Source organism: Eurosta solidaginis, chromosome 5 (genome assembly GCF_040869045.1).
Source record: "Eurosta solidaginis isolate ZX-2024a chromosome 5, ASM4086904v1, whole genome shotgun sequence".
NCBI classification, from domain to species: Eukaryota; Metazoa; Arthropoda; class Insecta; order Diptera; family Tephritidae; genus Eurosta; species Eurosta solidaginis.
In genome coordinates this window covers 167,463,300-167,480,528 of record NC_090323.1, presented here as the reverse complement: position 1 = coordinate 167,480,528, position 17,229 = coordinate 167,463,300, and the positions used below count along the sequence as shown (strand labels likewise).

Here is a 17,229-nt window from a genome sequence, read left to right as displayed (position 1 = left end):
TTTGAAGATGTGCTCTTCCTTTTAAAAGATTTGACTGCTGCTTGACTGTCAGAGTAAATTGCGAAGAACGTGAGATTCTTGAGTAGTAAGCAGGTGATTTATCCGTTAGGATGCTGCAAGGGCTCGGTAACCTCATACTTAAGGAGAGCGAAAAATCATTTGAGAAGATACCATTGCCCAAATTGCTGTGCAAGTTGAAGCCATCGGTGAAAACTGCGGTGGATTCTAGATATGAATTTGAGATATCATCCAATTTGTATCGATTTATAAATTTTTTGTTTAGAGTAATGTTTGGAGTCGTATCGCCCAGAGTCTGAAGATATTTTCCGGTTGCAGTTAGAGCGATCTCTTGGCGTACACGACAACTTGGTGACCACTTTTCTGAACTTCAGTTATAAGGTTTTATCATTTAGTTTCCCAATAGAAGGGACAGTATACTTCCTGCCGTATAATGGAGAAGTCTCCTGTATACAAAATGATAGTCCTTCTCGTTGGAAATTGCTTCACGACTTCTACATGTTTCAGATCTTACTGCACATAGGGAAAGGAGTACTTGCGGATAGATGTTGTTAAATGCTACCTCTACGTAGAAAAAGATGCAGAGAGTGCGGTCCTTGCCTTTAAGGTAATCTCTTTCTGCAGCCTAATAAAGATAGCGTGGAGTGCTGTCTCTACGTGTTTGTATTTGGTTAACCCGTGTTGAGAGTCGAACAACCACACTTGCCATTTGTAGTTCTGCGGGTAATATACCATCGGATTCAGGAGATTTAAAGCGTTCAAAGGAATTGAGACTCCATTCGAACTAGTGACGGTTGATTGCATGCCCGATGGAGGGGAAGTTTGCCGGATGGTGGTCAGCTGTGGGTAGCTTATTGGTACAGCCAGGAGAATGCCAAATGTGGTCACCTAATAACGTTCATCTACAACGCTTTCTCTATGTAACTCGGTGAAGTTGGGTTTTATAAAAACATTTTGTAGCCAGTTGGCCTCCGAGATTTTTTCACAATGTCATAAAAGTTTTTGGATTTGTCTATTTGGACCGTAATTTAAAATTGAACTGAACCGGAACCAAAACCGGAAGTCATCTGGCTGTTTGCAGAATTCCGACTAGACTCAAACCGCTACAAAAGGCAGAGCCCAAGCCGAATCCTGAACGGTTTTGGATTCAGAACTCGAAATAGAATGAAAAGCAGAGCCTAAAATGAATTCGAAGCACAAACTGGAATGTTAACCTTATCTAAGCGCGATTAGCAACTGAAAAAAGGAATCTAGTATATGGAGAACCCGAAAAAAAATCCGATATTGAAAGTGGAAGCCTAATCGCAATAGAGACTAGAACTAGAACCGAACAAAACCGGAGCCAAACTCTAAACTGAATGTGGAATCGAAAGAAGAACTGGAACTGGACAGTCGGCCTTAAACGACCGCAAGAGATTTATGACTACTACATAATTTATAGTTAGTTGAAAATGAGAAACCGTCAGATGTAAATTCGAAAGCGTCATTTGGAAATGAGAATAATCAGCTGTAAATGCGAAATATCACTTCAATATGAATAGAGTCACATGTAAACGAGGATAGTCAGTTTTTAATGAGGATAGTCAATTGTAAATAATAAAGCTTCATATAGAATGATAATGGTCAATTTTAAATGAGGAAGCGTCAAATGAAATTTCGAAAGCTTCATTTGATATTGAGAAAAAACCTATGTAAATAAGAAAAGTAAATTTTCAATAAGAAGGCGTCAGTTCAATATGAGAATGGCTAATTGTAAATGAGAAAGCCTAATTTGTCATTGAGATAATGTAACAACGGGTATATCCTCTAAGGATAATAATAATTGATGTGAAATTTTCTAATGTTCCGCCTGACATATGTTTTAGTGGGAGAGCAGTTCGATGGAACGATGTTGCGTTGCGAAATACTCTTGCGCAGTCTCGGTCAGGTACTGTTTCACGGTTAAATGGAAATTTGCCACTAAATGTAAATTTTTCCTTTTCCCTTAAGATTCTTGATGGGAAACAGCATTGACTATTTTGGATTCAAAATCGAATACCATTCGATTAAAAATCAGTATAATATATCGATAACTTTTTGATAACATATCGATAACTGTTTAATATATAATCGGTAGGTATGTTAACATTATAAATTTAATAAACTTTTAATAACAAGGAGATAACTTCTCGATAATAAGTCGATAAGAAAACAATAGCAGTTCGATAATAACGAAACAAATCGATAATTCATCGTCAAATGATCGGTAATTCATTGATGATATATAAAAAATGTATAACTCTTGGCTACCTCATCGAAAGCACTTCGATAACAAAGCGATAACTCGTCCGTAAGAGGTGGATAATACACACTACGCTTATGCCTAAGCTCAACGTACACTTGCATTTTGCACATTTGCCAGATTGAGTGATATAATATGGACTTAAAATTGAAAAAGGTTAAAACTAGGTATATAATATTATGTTTGTTTTCTACACAAATCTTTTTCAAATATTTGGTTTATCGAACACATAGCATGCTGCCCTCTTAAAAAAAAATTCACTTGTATGCGCATTTCAAGTCACTTACACTGTTGTTGGCCACTTTTGCAAATATATGTCTATAGTCAACAAGCAAACAAAAATCTTTAAGCAATCACAGAAATCTTTCTTTATGTCAAGGCAACCTTTGTTGTCAAGCAACGATTTGAAGCTCAGTTTATCGCTACAACAAGTCAAGAAGCGTGTGTAAGCACTACAAATATTACACAAATGTCAATTGAAAAATAAAGTGAGGGATATGAGCATATAGAGCCCAAAACCGAGAGGGTGTTCACGCCTAAAGAAAAAATATTGTAAAATTTTCTTTCCAACAAATTTTATAGCCATTTTATCGTTTTCGCTTTTCCCTTTTTTATACTCAGCGTGCTTTGCAGAGTATATTAACTTTGATTGGATAATGATTGGTTATACAGGTATAAAGGAATCGAGATAGATATAGACTTCCATATATCAAAATCATCAATATCGAATAAAAATTTGATTGTCCGTCCATCCGTCCGTCAGCCCGTTAACACCATAACTTGAGTAAATATTGAGATATCTTCACCAAATTTGGTACACGAGCTTATATGGACCCAGAATAGATTGGTATTGAAAATGAGGGAAATCGGATGAAAGCCATGCCCACATTTTATATATATAACATTTTGGTAAACACAAAAACCTGAATATTTAGTCAATAATACACCTAAAATAAAAAATAAATGTAAGGCGCGATAACCTCCGAAGAGATCTAAGGCCGAGCTTCTCTTCCAATTTGCTTCGTGCTCCTCTTGATTTTCCCTACAAATTGGCCGGACGGGAGCTACATGTTTTATGCCGACTCCGAACGACATCTGCAGGGCAGATGAGTTTTCACTGAGAGCTTTTCATGGCAGAAATACACCCGGAGCGCTTGCCAAACACTGCTGAGGGGCGACCCCAATTAGAAAAATTTTCTTCTAATTGAAAAACCTTATTTCTGAAATTTTGATATTGCTTTGCCCGGGGTGCGAACCCAGAGCATACGGTGTGATAGGCGGAGCATGCTACCACCACACCACGGTGGCCGCCATGAACAAAATTTTTAAAATGACAGTGGGACCGCCCACTTGTGATAAAATCAATTTTACAAATATTATTTATCATAAATAAGAAATGGTTAAACCTATCGTAACAAAATTCGGCAGAGAGGTTGCCTTTACTATACGGAATGTTTCGAACAAAAATGAATGAAATCGCTTAAGGACCACGCCCACTTTTATATAAAAAATTTTTAAAAGGGTCGTAGACGAAAATAATAAGCTATATCTTAGCGAAAAAGAGCTTTGTATCAATAAAATTTTACTTTCTAATAAAACTGCGTACACATACTTTCTTTACAGTAGGAAATATTTCTAGTAAAAATGGGCGGGATCGGTTAAAGACTACGCAAATTAGATATAAAACAAAGTTAGAAGGGTCCTAGACTAGAATAATAAGCTATAACTTAGAAAAAATTGTTTTGAATCTATGATATTTCACTTATCAAGTTTTATTGTAAGAGGAAATGGGGAGACATTTTTTTTTAAACGGGCGGTGCCACGTGTTATGTAGAAAAGTAATTTATCTGAAATGAAATGTACAACTGAAGCTCACGCTGAGTATATAATGTTCAGTTACACCCGAACTTAGACACCTTTGCTTGTTATTTACTGATTTTAGTTTGATTTTTTTATGTGGTTTTGTTTGAATCGGTATACGAATTTTGCTTCTTCTTGTCATGCCAAACACATCAAAAATTATCAATGAACTAATACTGCCTTTGGGAACAGTTTTTTGTTCAATATGTTTCCTATAAATTGATGCCATTTGCTTTGGCGTTAGCTGTGGGCACGTGAAGAGTCTCAATCTTATTTGCTAAAGTATTTGTGGGTTTTTTCAATCAACGCATAGAAATTACGTTGAATTTTTGTGATTGATGAAATCTACTTTTTGCTGATTTCCTTTATGTTTTATTTAGGAATATCAAATTCCATTTAGCAATTTGTGAAGTTATTAATATAAAAAAAAAACTAAGAAAATGTTATACCGGGCAAAATCGAACATTATGTACCCTGCTGTCATAAAAAAAAATGTTGTTATAAAACCTTTGTCAAAATTGGTCGTTTTTAAAAACGTTCGAATTACTGAACTGCAGAAGAAATAAACGCAAATGTTCTGTTTGTAAAATCTTCTTTATTACAGCACTATTAGTTAGTAGATTTTCGCTATTTAATGTATACGCGTACTTCGCTTATACCGTATTAAAACCAAACTGATTAACTTTCCTTTAGCTTGCGCTTCTTTGATACTCTCAGTTGCCTCGTTCGCATATTTCCCTCATGGTATAGGCTTTTCTTGAACAGCCTTCTCGAGTAGTTGCTTATTTAATTCTCTCATATCTATTTATCTCATATTCACTGTTGCCCTCCATGTATGTGTGTGTATATGTATGAGTAATATGCTTTTTAAACGGTTTTATTTAGCTTGACTTGACAGGCTGGTTGGCACGAATTTTCTAATTGATATTTAAGTAACTTCCGATAAGCTACAAGGTTGAAACTTGGAATATAGTTCAGGACCCGATGACAATGCAATAATAAGAAATCGCCCCTAAGTGGCGCAAGGATCGAGATATTCACAAAAATCGTATTTTTGATCCGATCTGGCTCATATTTGGAACACATAATACATATAAGAATATAAAGCGACCTATGAAAAAAATTGCGGCTAGGTTGCGCAAGGATCGAGATAGATATTCACAAAAATCGTATTTGTGGTCTGATTTGGCTCATATTTGGAACACATAAAACATACATGAATAGAAAGCGACCTATGATGTCCGATTTGGCTCATATTTGAAATAAATATTATATACAGTTCGTAAGAAGAGACATCAAAATATTTTGGAGTTGGATTAGGGACAAGCATACGTGGCGCAGAGTAGAGTAAAGTCTTTGGAAGGATTATGTATTGAGGACTTATATTGTAACAAATTGTCAGAAAAGAGTCCTTGTAACAGCGAGTCGCTAAATGAACTAAATAGAATAAGAAATAATAGGCAATTAAATAAAAACTAAAAACTTGAAAATAAAATATTTAAAAAAACATTTTTAAGTTAAACGATTTTATTGAAAACAATACTTACATGAAGTAACAATAATACTAAAAGCTAGAAAATAATTAGGTAGGTCCTAGGTACTAACCATCACACTCCTCATCAATCTAGGGCGTTGATCAGACAATTAAATAAAAGTGTTGGGCGCGTGATTTTTCTAAAACTGTGACGGGTAGCTTGACTTGATTAAGGTTCAGTTGGTCTTAAATATGACTATCAATAGAAATTTGACGCTTGTAGCATTTTTATAATTTCATGTAAGTATTGTTTTCAATAAAACCGTTTAACTAAAATTTTTTTTTTAATTATATTTTAGTGCTGTGTTTAGAAATGTGTAGTTGTTTTATATTTCAGCTGTTTGCCTTGCTGTTGTGTTGTCCATTATTTATTATTAGCAGCATAGTAACTTATCGAAACTGCTACTATTCGCCACAATATCACTACTTATACTGCAGTCAGAAAACCCAAATTTTTTAAAGCAAAACGCTTCGCTTTATTTCTTAAAATAGTAACCGCGGTGATAAACAAATTTTCTACTAAATCTTCCCGCCCATTTTTTTAATTGTTACTAAATTTGCCTTTCAAACAGTTTATACATTTTCGTTGTAGTACTTCATTCAAAGAAGTTTCAGCCAACTCGTTAAAGAAAGCAAAGAGCAGCATGAGACGCACGCTGAATTGTGAAAAAATTCAGTTTGGTATTTCAACAAACCTCTGGTACTCATTCAGTTTATGTAAGTTCTTCACGGCCCTGCAGTTCAGCCTAACCTAACCTATGGCTATATTGAATTTATACGTGAAAAAGAACGGTTGAATTGAAGGTATTAATATATAGGTTAAGCTAGATGGTAGCTGCCCTAGTAGCTTATTTGAACAGCGTGAAGGTCCGTTGTGATACCACATAAAATAAAGGTGGCTATAGCTACTTATAGAGTTCTTTGCGTAGCAACAATACAGTTTCGAATGAGAATGAATCCTCCGGAGATCCAAGTGAAAGCTGGGCAATGAAGCATATAGTATCTCGATGATTCTCATGATGATGACCTCATAATCCTGTATACAGCTGCAGTAGTATGCGGTTTCTAGTTTATTGAGACGTATTGCATAGATTTCCATTGGACAGTATCCTTTCAAAACCCCAATGACTATTGATAGATGAAGTTAAGTGAGCCAAAGGCCTTCTGCAAGAAGTGGTGCCTGCCAAACGCTTGTTGCGCTAACTCGAGGCTCGTCAATGTAAGAGCAGATTACCGGTGGCAAGCGGAATTCCTAAAGTCATCTTCAACTGGTGAAATTGTAGCGATGCGGGGTAAGAGATCCGATTGACAGTTGCAGACTTTGGATCGCGGCCCCAATAATCCTAATCATAAAATAGTTCAATGAAATCGCAAGCGAGGACAGGCAAACCCAGACTACCCACGATCGCACTATAGTTGAACGCAAGGCCTTGATAGCCGCTTGGCTATCCAAATATATATCAAATTCTCTAAAAGTTTAACATTTGATAGCATTTCAGTCACCTCATTTTTAATCGCGGCAACTTTCGCTTGAAAGACGCTGCAGCCAAAATAAACTAGCGGCTTACATTTAGCTCCTAGCAAAAACCTTGCCACAAAACTTTCCGTCCAACTACGACTTATTCTTGAACAAGTGAACTGGTCCCCTGCCCCATATGAGTCCCCTTCTCTATTTCTCCCTCGAGGGAATGACATAGAATGAATGTCACACACGTAGCAGTTATCGGCGCATAATTGTCCGTTCTGTGAGGGATAAAGATGAACCTGGTAAGAAGGCAAGCATTCCGAAGTCAGAAAGCCCATAGCCCATATCACAAAGCTTGACCAAGGACCGGGCCGCGACCGCCCTTCTACTCCAAAACTATAAACAATTGATACATTAGATATTATAAGAAACAAATTTTAAAATTCAATTCTGAATAAAAATATTTTAATTAATTAATTTTATTTTGTAAATTAATTTGTTGATTTACCAATAAAAAAAAAAATAAAATTCAGCAGTTGTATTCTGTTTTAATAATTCCCTAAAAGGTTTGCTAATAACGAAAGTTATTTAATAACGAAAATTCTTTTGAAAAACGTTGCTTAAAGAAATTGTTTTACATATCATATTTAGCTAGACGCTGAAATGGCTCACATATGCCATAATAATGTAACACATATGTATTTCTTGTGACATAGTTCTTATATTTGCACGTCAGAGTTTTTGTCTACAATAACTGAAACACACCCATTTTTTGTCTGTTTGTTCATTTGTTAGCGGAATTTAAAGAAGCGGCGATATTATTGCCAAAAAATAATGAATCATATCTGTTTGTATATGAATATGTATGGATGTTGCCATCAAGAAATGGTGTAAGCAATATTGGAATTATATTTATAAATGAAAGTAATTTAAGCAAAAGTCACATACTTTAATGAAGGGTGGGCAGTAAAAACTTTTTTTTTGTAAGTCTGGATTTTCCTTGACTTATGTAAAACGACATTGAGTTCTCGTTTTATTAACAAAAAAAAATAATAAATACGGGTTTAGCTGTCCTTTTTTATTTTACCGTAAAGTTACAAATGTATTGTAACGAATTTAGGATAATACGTTATTACGCATCTTCTGCTAATGTCTGAATCGCTGAACTTTCGAATAAATAACTCCAATATTCAGTATTGCAAACTGTTCTTTATTTAGATTACTTTGGGAGTATTTCACAATTATACTTCACTTCACAACTAAAAGCGTGTTTAAAATCAAACTGATTCTAATTCCTCAGCTTGCGCTGCTTTTATACTCTCGGGGTTCTCGTTCACCCATTTCTCCTAAAGTGAAAACGTTTGCTAAAACAGTTGTATTTCATGCTTGCTTACCAGCTTTATACGTCTATATTTGTAGTTTATGCTTTTCTACTAGCCATATGAGTGTGTATGTGTGAGTAACAACTCTTAGCTGATGACTACATATGCATATGTGAGATATTCTTCGTTGCCTTCTATGTATGTGTGTAAATGATGATTTATGTGTTCATGTACACAAGTGTGGCTTGCTTTAATGTTTTTGTTGTTGTGATTACTTACTAACGTCATAGTGTTGCTAATATTCGCCACAGTATTTATAAGTTTTGCTTTTACTCACACTTAGTATAAGTCCCGTTTCTAGAGCCGACCATTCATATAAATTATACATATTTTTTAAAAGATTGTCATTAAAAAAAAAAAATAAATGTAAGGCGCGATAACCTCCGAAGAGATCTAAGACCAAGCTTCTCTTCCAATTTGCGTCGTGCTCCTCTTGATTTTCTCTACAAATTGGCCGGACGGGACCTACATGTTTAATGCCGACTCCGAGCGGAATCTGCAAGGCAGATGAGTTTTCACTGAGAGCTTTTCATGGCAGAAATACACCCGGAGCGCTTGCCAAACACTGCCGATGGGCGACCCCGGTTAGAAAAATTTTCTTCTAATTGAAAAACATTATTTCTAAAATTTCGATGTTGCTTTGCCCGGGGTGCGAACCCAGGGCATACGGTGTGGTAGGCTTATATTGTAAGCTTTTCAATCAAATGGATTAAGTCTTATAAAAACCATCAATTTCTTTGGTAGGTACTACAGATATACTTATATACATAGCCACTTACCGCAATATATTGCCAACCCTTGTTGACGCGCACTAGCAGCGCTTCCTCTTCGGTTATGTAGGCCAATGTGCCTGGTGGATTCATTGCTGATTTCTAAAGTGACAAAGAGACAAAAAAAAATTCCATATAGAGGATACATATATATGTATGTGTTCTGCTGTTCTTTATGCAATGTGAAAACTTATATGTAGCACAACTAAATGATGAAAACGCATACGGCTATAAAAAGAAATTTTAATAATCATCAGGCATATTTTAGTTACACATTTCCGAGTTAAAAACGAAAATAAAGAAATTGAAAAATTGTGAAAAAACAGCTTTTCATATACAGAATAAGCTAATTTTTTCACTTTTATTTTTTTTTTTTTTTTGGTCTTTTGGGTATATTCTATTATCTAGAATGAATGTAGTGGAAATGTTTACAATTCTCATATGTATATGCTTTTGAAATTTTTCATATCCCTGCAGTCACAATCCAAACTATTCAGCAAAAATTCCAGTTTATTAGTTAGAATTTTGTGAGCTTATTCATAGAAGCTAGTGTTTTGAAAAAATATTGTAGAGTTTTGAAGATATTGTTACGAGTTTTAGGAAATTTTTGATAGAAATTAATCTTTTTTATTGTCTGAATCGCTGAAATGTGGAAATGTTCTCCATATATAATGTTCTTTATTTCCATTAGCACTATCGTTAGATCTTAACAATTTAATGTACTAGCGAAATTTTCTTATAGCATGTTAAAATCAATCTGATTGACTCCTCCCAGACTGTGCTACTTTAATACTATGTTGCTTCGTTCACCTATTTCTCTCAGGATCTAGACATTTTGGGAACAGCCTCCCCGAATAGTTGCTCATTTATTTCTTTCATATCTCTTCTGTCGAATATAGCGAAATGGTATTTACTAACAACACTGCCAGTGTAGTGGTACTTTCAATTAAATACCTAGCATACTTCACTTAGAAAGTTTCAAAAGCAAACTTATTGACTATTTATTAGCTTGCGCTGCTTATATACTCTCAGTTACCTCATTCGCTTATTTCTCCAAGGTCCAGACTTTTTACGAAATGCCCTCTCGAATAGTTGCTTCTGTATCTCATATTGGATTTGGCTAAACAAATGTTTTATATCTGAGGTTTAAATAAGGTCATATGCGTTCTTTATTGCTGTTTATGATATTCTCTGTGGCTTTCTGTGTATATGTGTGTTTATGCCGGAGTAATATGTGCTCTTTATTGCTGTGTACATGCAAATGTGGCTATTTTCTATTCAATCTGCCTGCTTTGCTTTTGCTTTGGTTGTTGTTGTTTGGCTAAATTGACATACACGCGTGATTCTTGAACACGAATAGAACCATACCATAAACTAGTATATCAACTAATAGGACGTTGCTTTATATAGCGATAAGTATATCAAAAATGATTCCATGCCTAGATTAACTAATATCAGCTGATATGACCCTGTCTCATAGACTGAGTAAAATGCCGAAGTTGGTCTTGAGTAAACTAACTAATATGTCAATTATTACAACTTCCATGCATATTTTACCTAGTGTGTCAACTGGTATGATGCTAATGCCTTGACTGGCTCTTGACATTTCGCAGGATAAAAATACATACCAGTTGCTCGAACTACTTAGTTGGGATCTTTGACAAACTAGTTTTCATCTAGTTTATAACTAGTAGATTTGACTGCAGGAATTAACTACATAGCAAAATGTATACATTTTTGTTTAATTTTATGCTGGAACTTATGTGCGAAACCATATCATTTGTTTACTTTTCTAATATTGCACTAACAAATGAGTTAATTTTTTTAATAAAAAAAAAAGAAATTAATTTTTGCTCTAACTTACCTTTGTCATTTCATCGATATTTGGAAACGTCACCGCTCCTGGCACGATTCTCATATTCCAAGAAGATGCTGAAAAATATGGTGTTTCTTCATCATCATGCCGCGAATGACTAGGTGGCCCCGGAGGACCTGGTGGTCCAGGTGGACCTATTTATTGTTTGTTAATTTTGCGGAAGGCAAATGTATAACCAAATGTCATTTGAAAAAATCGTAGTCGCAAGCATCCGGTTACGTGAATTTTATAGAAAAAGGATAAAAAATGGGGAATATGATCAAGAATCTAAAACTATATGCATGTTGTTTTCTTTTTTTGTTTTGGCTATGCTGCAATATTATAAATAAGAAAACTAAAAAAATTGAGTGCCCGCATGATACTAGGGTTACTACTTAAGTTTTGATATAATACAACCTAAACAAAATATTTATAATAAAAATGTTTTTGATGCTCAGATTTATAACTAATGTAAAAGGAATGTGAATGTGTTTCTAAGGTGTCAGGTCTTATGTTAACGGGCTCACCGCTCGGTAGTGCTTTATGCTATGAGAAGCTTCTTGGGCGAAATTTCAACTGCTTGTATACGTCGTTCGGAGTCTGCGAGTACGTAAGCAAATGCGGAGCGGACACTATTGCTTGCAAGATAAGGTAAGGATTATTTTAGATGGAAATGGAGAGAAGGTGGCCTGTCAAAATTTTTCAGTTCGCCAAGGTCCACCTATCAATGGTGTTTACTCTTTTGGCGAATCGTCGTCCAGTGTTAGACCATCAAATACATCGTAAAATAATGGAAAAACAGCAGGTGCGCTGCAGCATGATCAAATCAATCATTCTGTTCAATTTCGGTACTAAGGGAAACTATTTTGGCCCATCGAGGATTTATTCAGGCTAAAGATTTGTGTTGTTGTAGCCAGAAGGACACTCCCCGAAGGCCTTGGGGTGTGTTATCGGTGTTGATGGTCCTTTGCCGGATGCAGATCCGGTACGTTCCGGTAAAAATCACCATTAAGGTACAAGCCCGATCATCTCGGGAACGATTTGGTATGACCACATGAAACCTTCTTTGCCATCCCGCGCCACCCCCCCGTGCCATAAGAAAATTGGGGTCACCAGAGCCTCGGCTTTTAAAGAAACCGGATTCGCCACGGGAGAGTGAGGTTGACACCTGGGTTGGAGTAGCAATATATTGCGCTGGCAACCACTTTAATCAATTTGGTATTTTATTCGCTTCTTATGACAGGCTTACCTTCCTCGAGATTGGTCTTGTTCGAAGCTAAAGCCTAGACGCCGTTATCTTATGTGGCAACACAATGGAGATTCATGTCTGAATGAACTTCGCCTGCCGCGGTAGCTACCATTTAATGTAACTTCACCTGAACTTACAACTGATTGCTGAGGAACTTCTTAAAACATTTTTTGCTTTTTGCTTTCATTTAGCTATCGATAATACATCTGAACAGTATCAGTTCAAATACTTTTATACAGCCGGCTAGTCTTTAAGTTCCCTTTCTTCCAACATGGGTTAAAACTACACCGGACTTGGGTGCAGTGTAGCATAACTCAGTTATATGAAATCCTGTTTTGCAGCACCAGGCATGAAGTAAAATATTTTCTATTCGATTTTTTTAATTAAGTTAATATTATGAACATTCCCTGAATTTTAAAACATTGAATGTGAAGAAGGGCGAAATACATACATGCTCATTCGTACTTACATATAAACAAATATTTACAAAACCGCGTTCCAACTGACAATAACCGTGATTGTAAATATGCAGAGTGGCGGAAGTGCAACAATAATAAAATTTAATAGTTTATGCACCAAGAAAAAAAGCACATAATAATGGAAAGAAAAGGAACACGGAAATTGTTGAAACGACACCAAAAGCCAAGGCGCTGCAGTCAAGAGGAAGTCTGTGCAACAAATGGTGGGACGCTGAAAGTGTGTAAAGCCAGTAAGAAGCAATACCTTCATTGTGCATGAATTAAATGTAATTTACTCAATAATACTTCACGATTAATGTTTACAATACTGATGACTTCGCACACACAGCAGGGTTAAGGATAATGAGAAAGCTGTTAGCATTGTTTGGCTAGCAAGTAAAAAAAAAAGCGTAAAATTGGGATGGCGAAATAAAATTTTATAAATTTTTGCGTATTTTTTACTTCTGTTCCTTACAACTTTATTATAAAATCTTTTACCCCCAAAACTTCTCTGATCCAAATGCGATTAAGTTGTAATTTTTCATCCATCATATAGTGCAAGATATAATATTCTCTACACGTATTTTCTGAAATATTTTATTATTGAGCAAGCTGTTACTGCGTTATTGCCCGGAAACGGCGAACCCTGCCACAACAGAAAGTAAAATAGTAAACTCTTCTTTGAAAGTAGTTGATTGTTCGACCAGTATCTAACCCAGATTGTTACCATTAGGAATAAGTACACCTTTTAGGTTATGTTTGAAAGAATATTGCTGCAGATTTTATTTTGCTTCTATACACAGATTGCTTTTAATTTATCAGATACATTTGAGAATTTTGCAATGCCGTGTTAAGGGGCTTAGAATCTTCCCTCGGTATGGCATGCCTGTCATAAAAGGCGATTAAAATATATAGATGCAGAGGTGCAAGTCATGCGTATCTGTCTCGTGGTTGCGGCTATAACTTATTTGTGTCTGTGGTTCTATGAGATTTTGTCTCTTATTGTGAAGCTTGAATCTGCGATGCCTTTTTTAGAGAGACCAACGTCTGTGATTGAGATTGGGAAGAAATATCTGGGTAAAAATGCCGTCGTCATACTTTATTTACTTGGAGAAGACGCCGCTTTCCATGTTTGAAATGTATAGCCTCTAGCTTTCCAGGAAGATATAAAAAAGTCAATTCCAATATTCTGTGCGCCACCTACCGGACTTTTCTCTTCAATGTATCAATTGTCGAGTTCCTCTAAACTTTTGCTAAGTTTCAAGTTTTCAGCTCAATGGAATGTTTCTTAAAACTAGATCAAGGCGCGCCGTTACACCTCCTGGTATAAAATTTCCCCATCTGTCGGAGTTTTTTCCTTTTTTATGTATTTTCATCGCGTTTTTAATCACGTGCAAGGGATTGAGTTATTGAAATTTTTTTTTTTTGAAATATTTCGATCCGTTCGATAGCTAAACGGATTGCATTTTCTAATAAACTCGACCTGGGCGCCACCTAGCGAATTTTGTCTTGTTCCTCTTAACTTTTGGTAGCTTTCAAGTTTGTAGCTCAACGGAAATTTTTTTTAAAACTTGCCCGCAAGATTCCGACGTATGGTACGAAATTTCGTAATATCTAGACCCGGGCGCCACCCATTGGAATTTTTCCCCCCATTTACTGCATTGCCATCTGGGTCTCAAGTGCATATGAGATAATAAGATTGTAGCTCATTGGGAAGTCTCTCAAAAATTTATGGCAAGATTCCATCCGATTAATTCGATTTTCCTAAATATCTCAGACCGTGCGTCCCCTAGCGGAAAAGTTGTATCCACTTGTTGCAGAATCAAGGTGCCCAAATTTAAGAGCAAACTTTAAAATTTCTCCAAATTAAAATCTTTACACAATCTTTTTGAGTTTCTATAGATTTATAAATAAATTGGCGGCCACCGTGGTGTGATGGTAGCGTGCTCCGCCTATCACACCTTATGCCCTGGGTTCGCACCCCGGGAAAAGCTCTCAGTGAAAACTCATCTGCCTTGTAGATGCCATTCGGAGTCGGCATAAAACATGTAGGTCCCCTCTGGCCAATTTGTAGGGAAAATCAAGAGGAGCATGACGCAAATTGGAAGAGAAGCTCGGCCTTAGATCTCTTCTGAGGTTATCGCGCCTTACATTTATTTTATTTTTTATTTTTTTATAGATTTATAAATATATCTCTACCCGACCTAGAAGACATTTTTTTTTAAATATTGCACCAATTTAGTTAACCGGGAAGTTACTTAAAAACAGATCCCAAGCCACCTTATCTCTTATGAATTTACTAATTATCGCCCTGATCTAAATGATGCAAGATTTCAAGTCTCAAGCTCATTAAGAAGTTACTCAAAAACCGATTGCAAGATCTCATATGCTCTTTAGGGATTTTCTTAAGATCTCTAAATATCTCGACCCTTGTGCCATCTTGACGAATATTTTATATTAATATTGAATTTTGGTAGAAAACTTAGCTATGTCTAAGGCTTTAGATGTATGGCTCAAAGAAAGTGTTTTCCTTGTTTTGTATTGTCAATGGAGTTTTGCGGTCTGCTCCAGGTTTAAAGTCGCTAGCTCGACAGAAGGTAACTCAAAACTGGATTCCAAAATTACCCAATTCTATATTAAAAATGTAGAAAGATATGGAATGGGCCCAGTATAAGGGAAAAAATAATGGTGGTAGATTTGAAATCGTTGACTTTGAAATAAGAAATAACAGAGCCAGAAAACGCCAGCAAGAACAATTATACATTAATATCCTCTAAAGGGAGCCCAAGGAAAATTGCTGCTTCAGCAGGGTTGAGTCAGAGGGATAGGAGTGTTAGGGGTGTTGGTTCCACATTAGCAAAGTGTCTAGTTGTGGATAGCAAGTTTTGCCATATATATTAAAAAAAGTAAAAAATAAGAAACAAAATATGTACACTTTACTTCAAAGTAAAAAATGTTTCAAAATTTTACCATCTGTGCTGTCGGGACGATCTCTCAAATCTTGTAGTTCACGTAGAGCTTTGATCTCATCTAGAGAGGTACGTCCACTGGCTATGTTGTACTCAAGCAATTATTCCAAACAATTACATTAGTAAAAAGCAATTTTAAAATACAAAAGGGTTAGAGGCAAAGAGGAAAAAGAAAAAATGTTTTCATATGTACATGGTTGGTTATAGTTTAGAAAAAATTTTTTTTTCATTGAAAATACGTATTATTATGGATTAATTTTGTACATTGGCATTGGATTAAGCGCAGTACGCGAAAAAAAATTCAAAAAAATAAAAATGTTTGCTTTTTAAAAATAACCAAATTAAGAAAAACGTTTAGTAAAAATACTTTAAACAAATCATACACAAAACAAGTAAGGACGGACAGTCTTCGGCTGTGCCAAAGACTTCATACCTTTCATGAATGGAGTTGAACAATAATCTTATCCCATTCGTAATATACAAATAATCGGCTATATAAGATATGTTATATATAAAGAACAGTTATATTTACTTAAGTGACTTTTAAAATGAATATAAAATAAAATAAAATAATTAAAAAAATTTTTAGGATCTACCTAATTATTTTCTAGCTTTTAGTATTATTATTATTTAATGTAAGTATTGCTTTCAATAAACCCGTTTAACTTAAATTTTTTTATTTATTTATTTTATTTTCAAGTTTTTGTTTTTAGTTCATTTAGTGACTTATTATAGTCTACCGGACTGTATTTAATATTTGTACAAATATGAGCCAAATCGGACCACAAATACGATTTTTTGAAATATTTCGATCCATGCACCACCTATCGGAGTTTTTTCATGTTATTGCATTTATGTGAGGATGCAAAATTTCACGTTTTTTGTAGTCTGAATGTAAAAACTATGACGACGAATCACTTATTTCAAAAATATATGACGTAAGCGTAAGGATTTGGTGAAATTTGAAGGTTCTAGTTATTAAAATGGGGCAGAAATTACGAAAAGTTTCTTGTCTGATCAATCGGTTGTATTGGATATACGCTATATATACGACCGATCTCTATAATTTTGCAGACAAAAGTATGTGCCATATACAAAAGCTGTTGGTAAAATTTGAAGCTTCTAACTGACAAATTGAAGAAGATAGTACAAAATGACTTTTTCTGAAAAATTGGTTGTATGGCGACATATGCCATAGTTACCCGAACCGTCCGATTCCGACAAATATCTAATCCGATAAAAAAATATACCCGCTGACAAAATTCATCAAGATATCTTAAAAATTGAGGGACTTGTTAGCGTTCAAACAGACAGACAAACAGACGAACATGGCTAAATAAACCGAGACCGTCATTCTGATCAACTCGGTAAACTTATTGGTGGGTTTT

General features: G+C 35.3%; 1 protein-coding gene across 17 annotated transcripts in view; it reads right to left on the bottom strand.

Annotated features, from left to right (window-relative positions):
* LOC137233656 (collagen alpha-1(XV) chain-like) overlaps positions 1 to 17,229 on the bottom strand; it is a 1,316,768-nt gene that overhangs the window by 141,911 nt on the left and 1,157,628 nt on the right. For 16 of the 17 annotated variants that reach the window (XM_067756874.1, XM_067756865.1, XM_067756879.1 and 13 more), the window contains 3 exons: positions 15,843 to 15,923; positions 11,175 to 11,320; positions 9,320 to 9,412 (listed from right to left, as the gene is read on the bottom strand). In XM_067756874.1, the coding sequence (XP_067612975.1) occupies positions 9,320 to 9,412; positions 11,175 to 11,320; positions 15,843 to 15,923 (320 nt within the window). The remainder of the gene's footprint in view (positions 1 to 9,319; positions 9,413 to 11,174; positions 11,321 to 15,842; positions 15,924 to 17,229) is intronic. The other variant, XM_067756884.1, reaches the window with a different exon arrangement.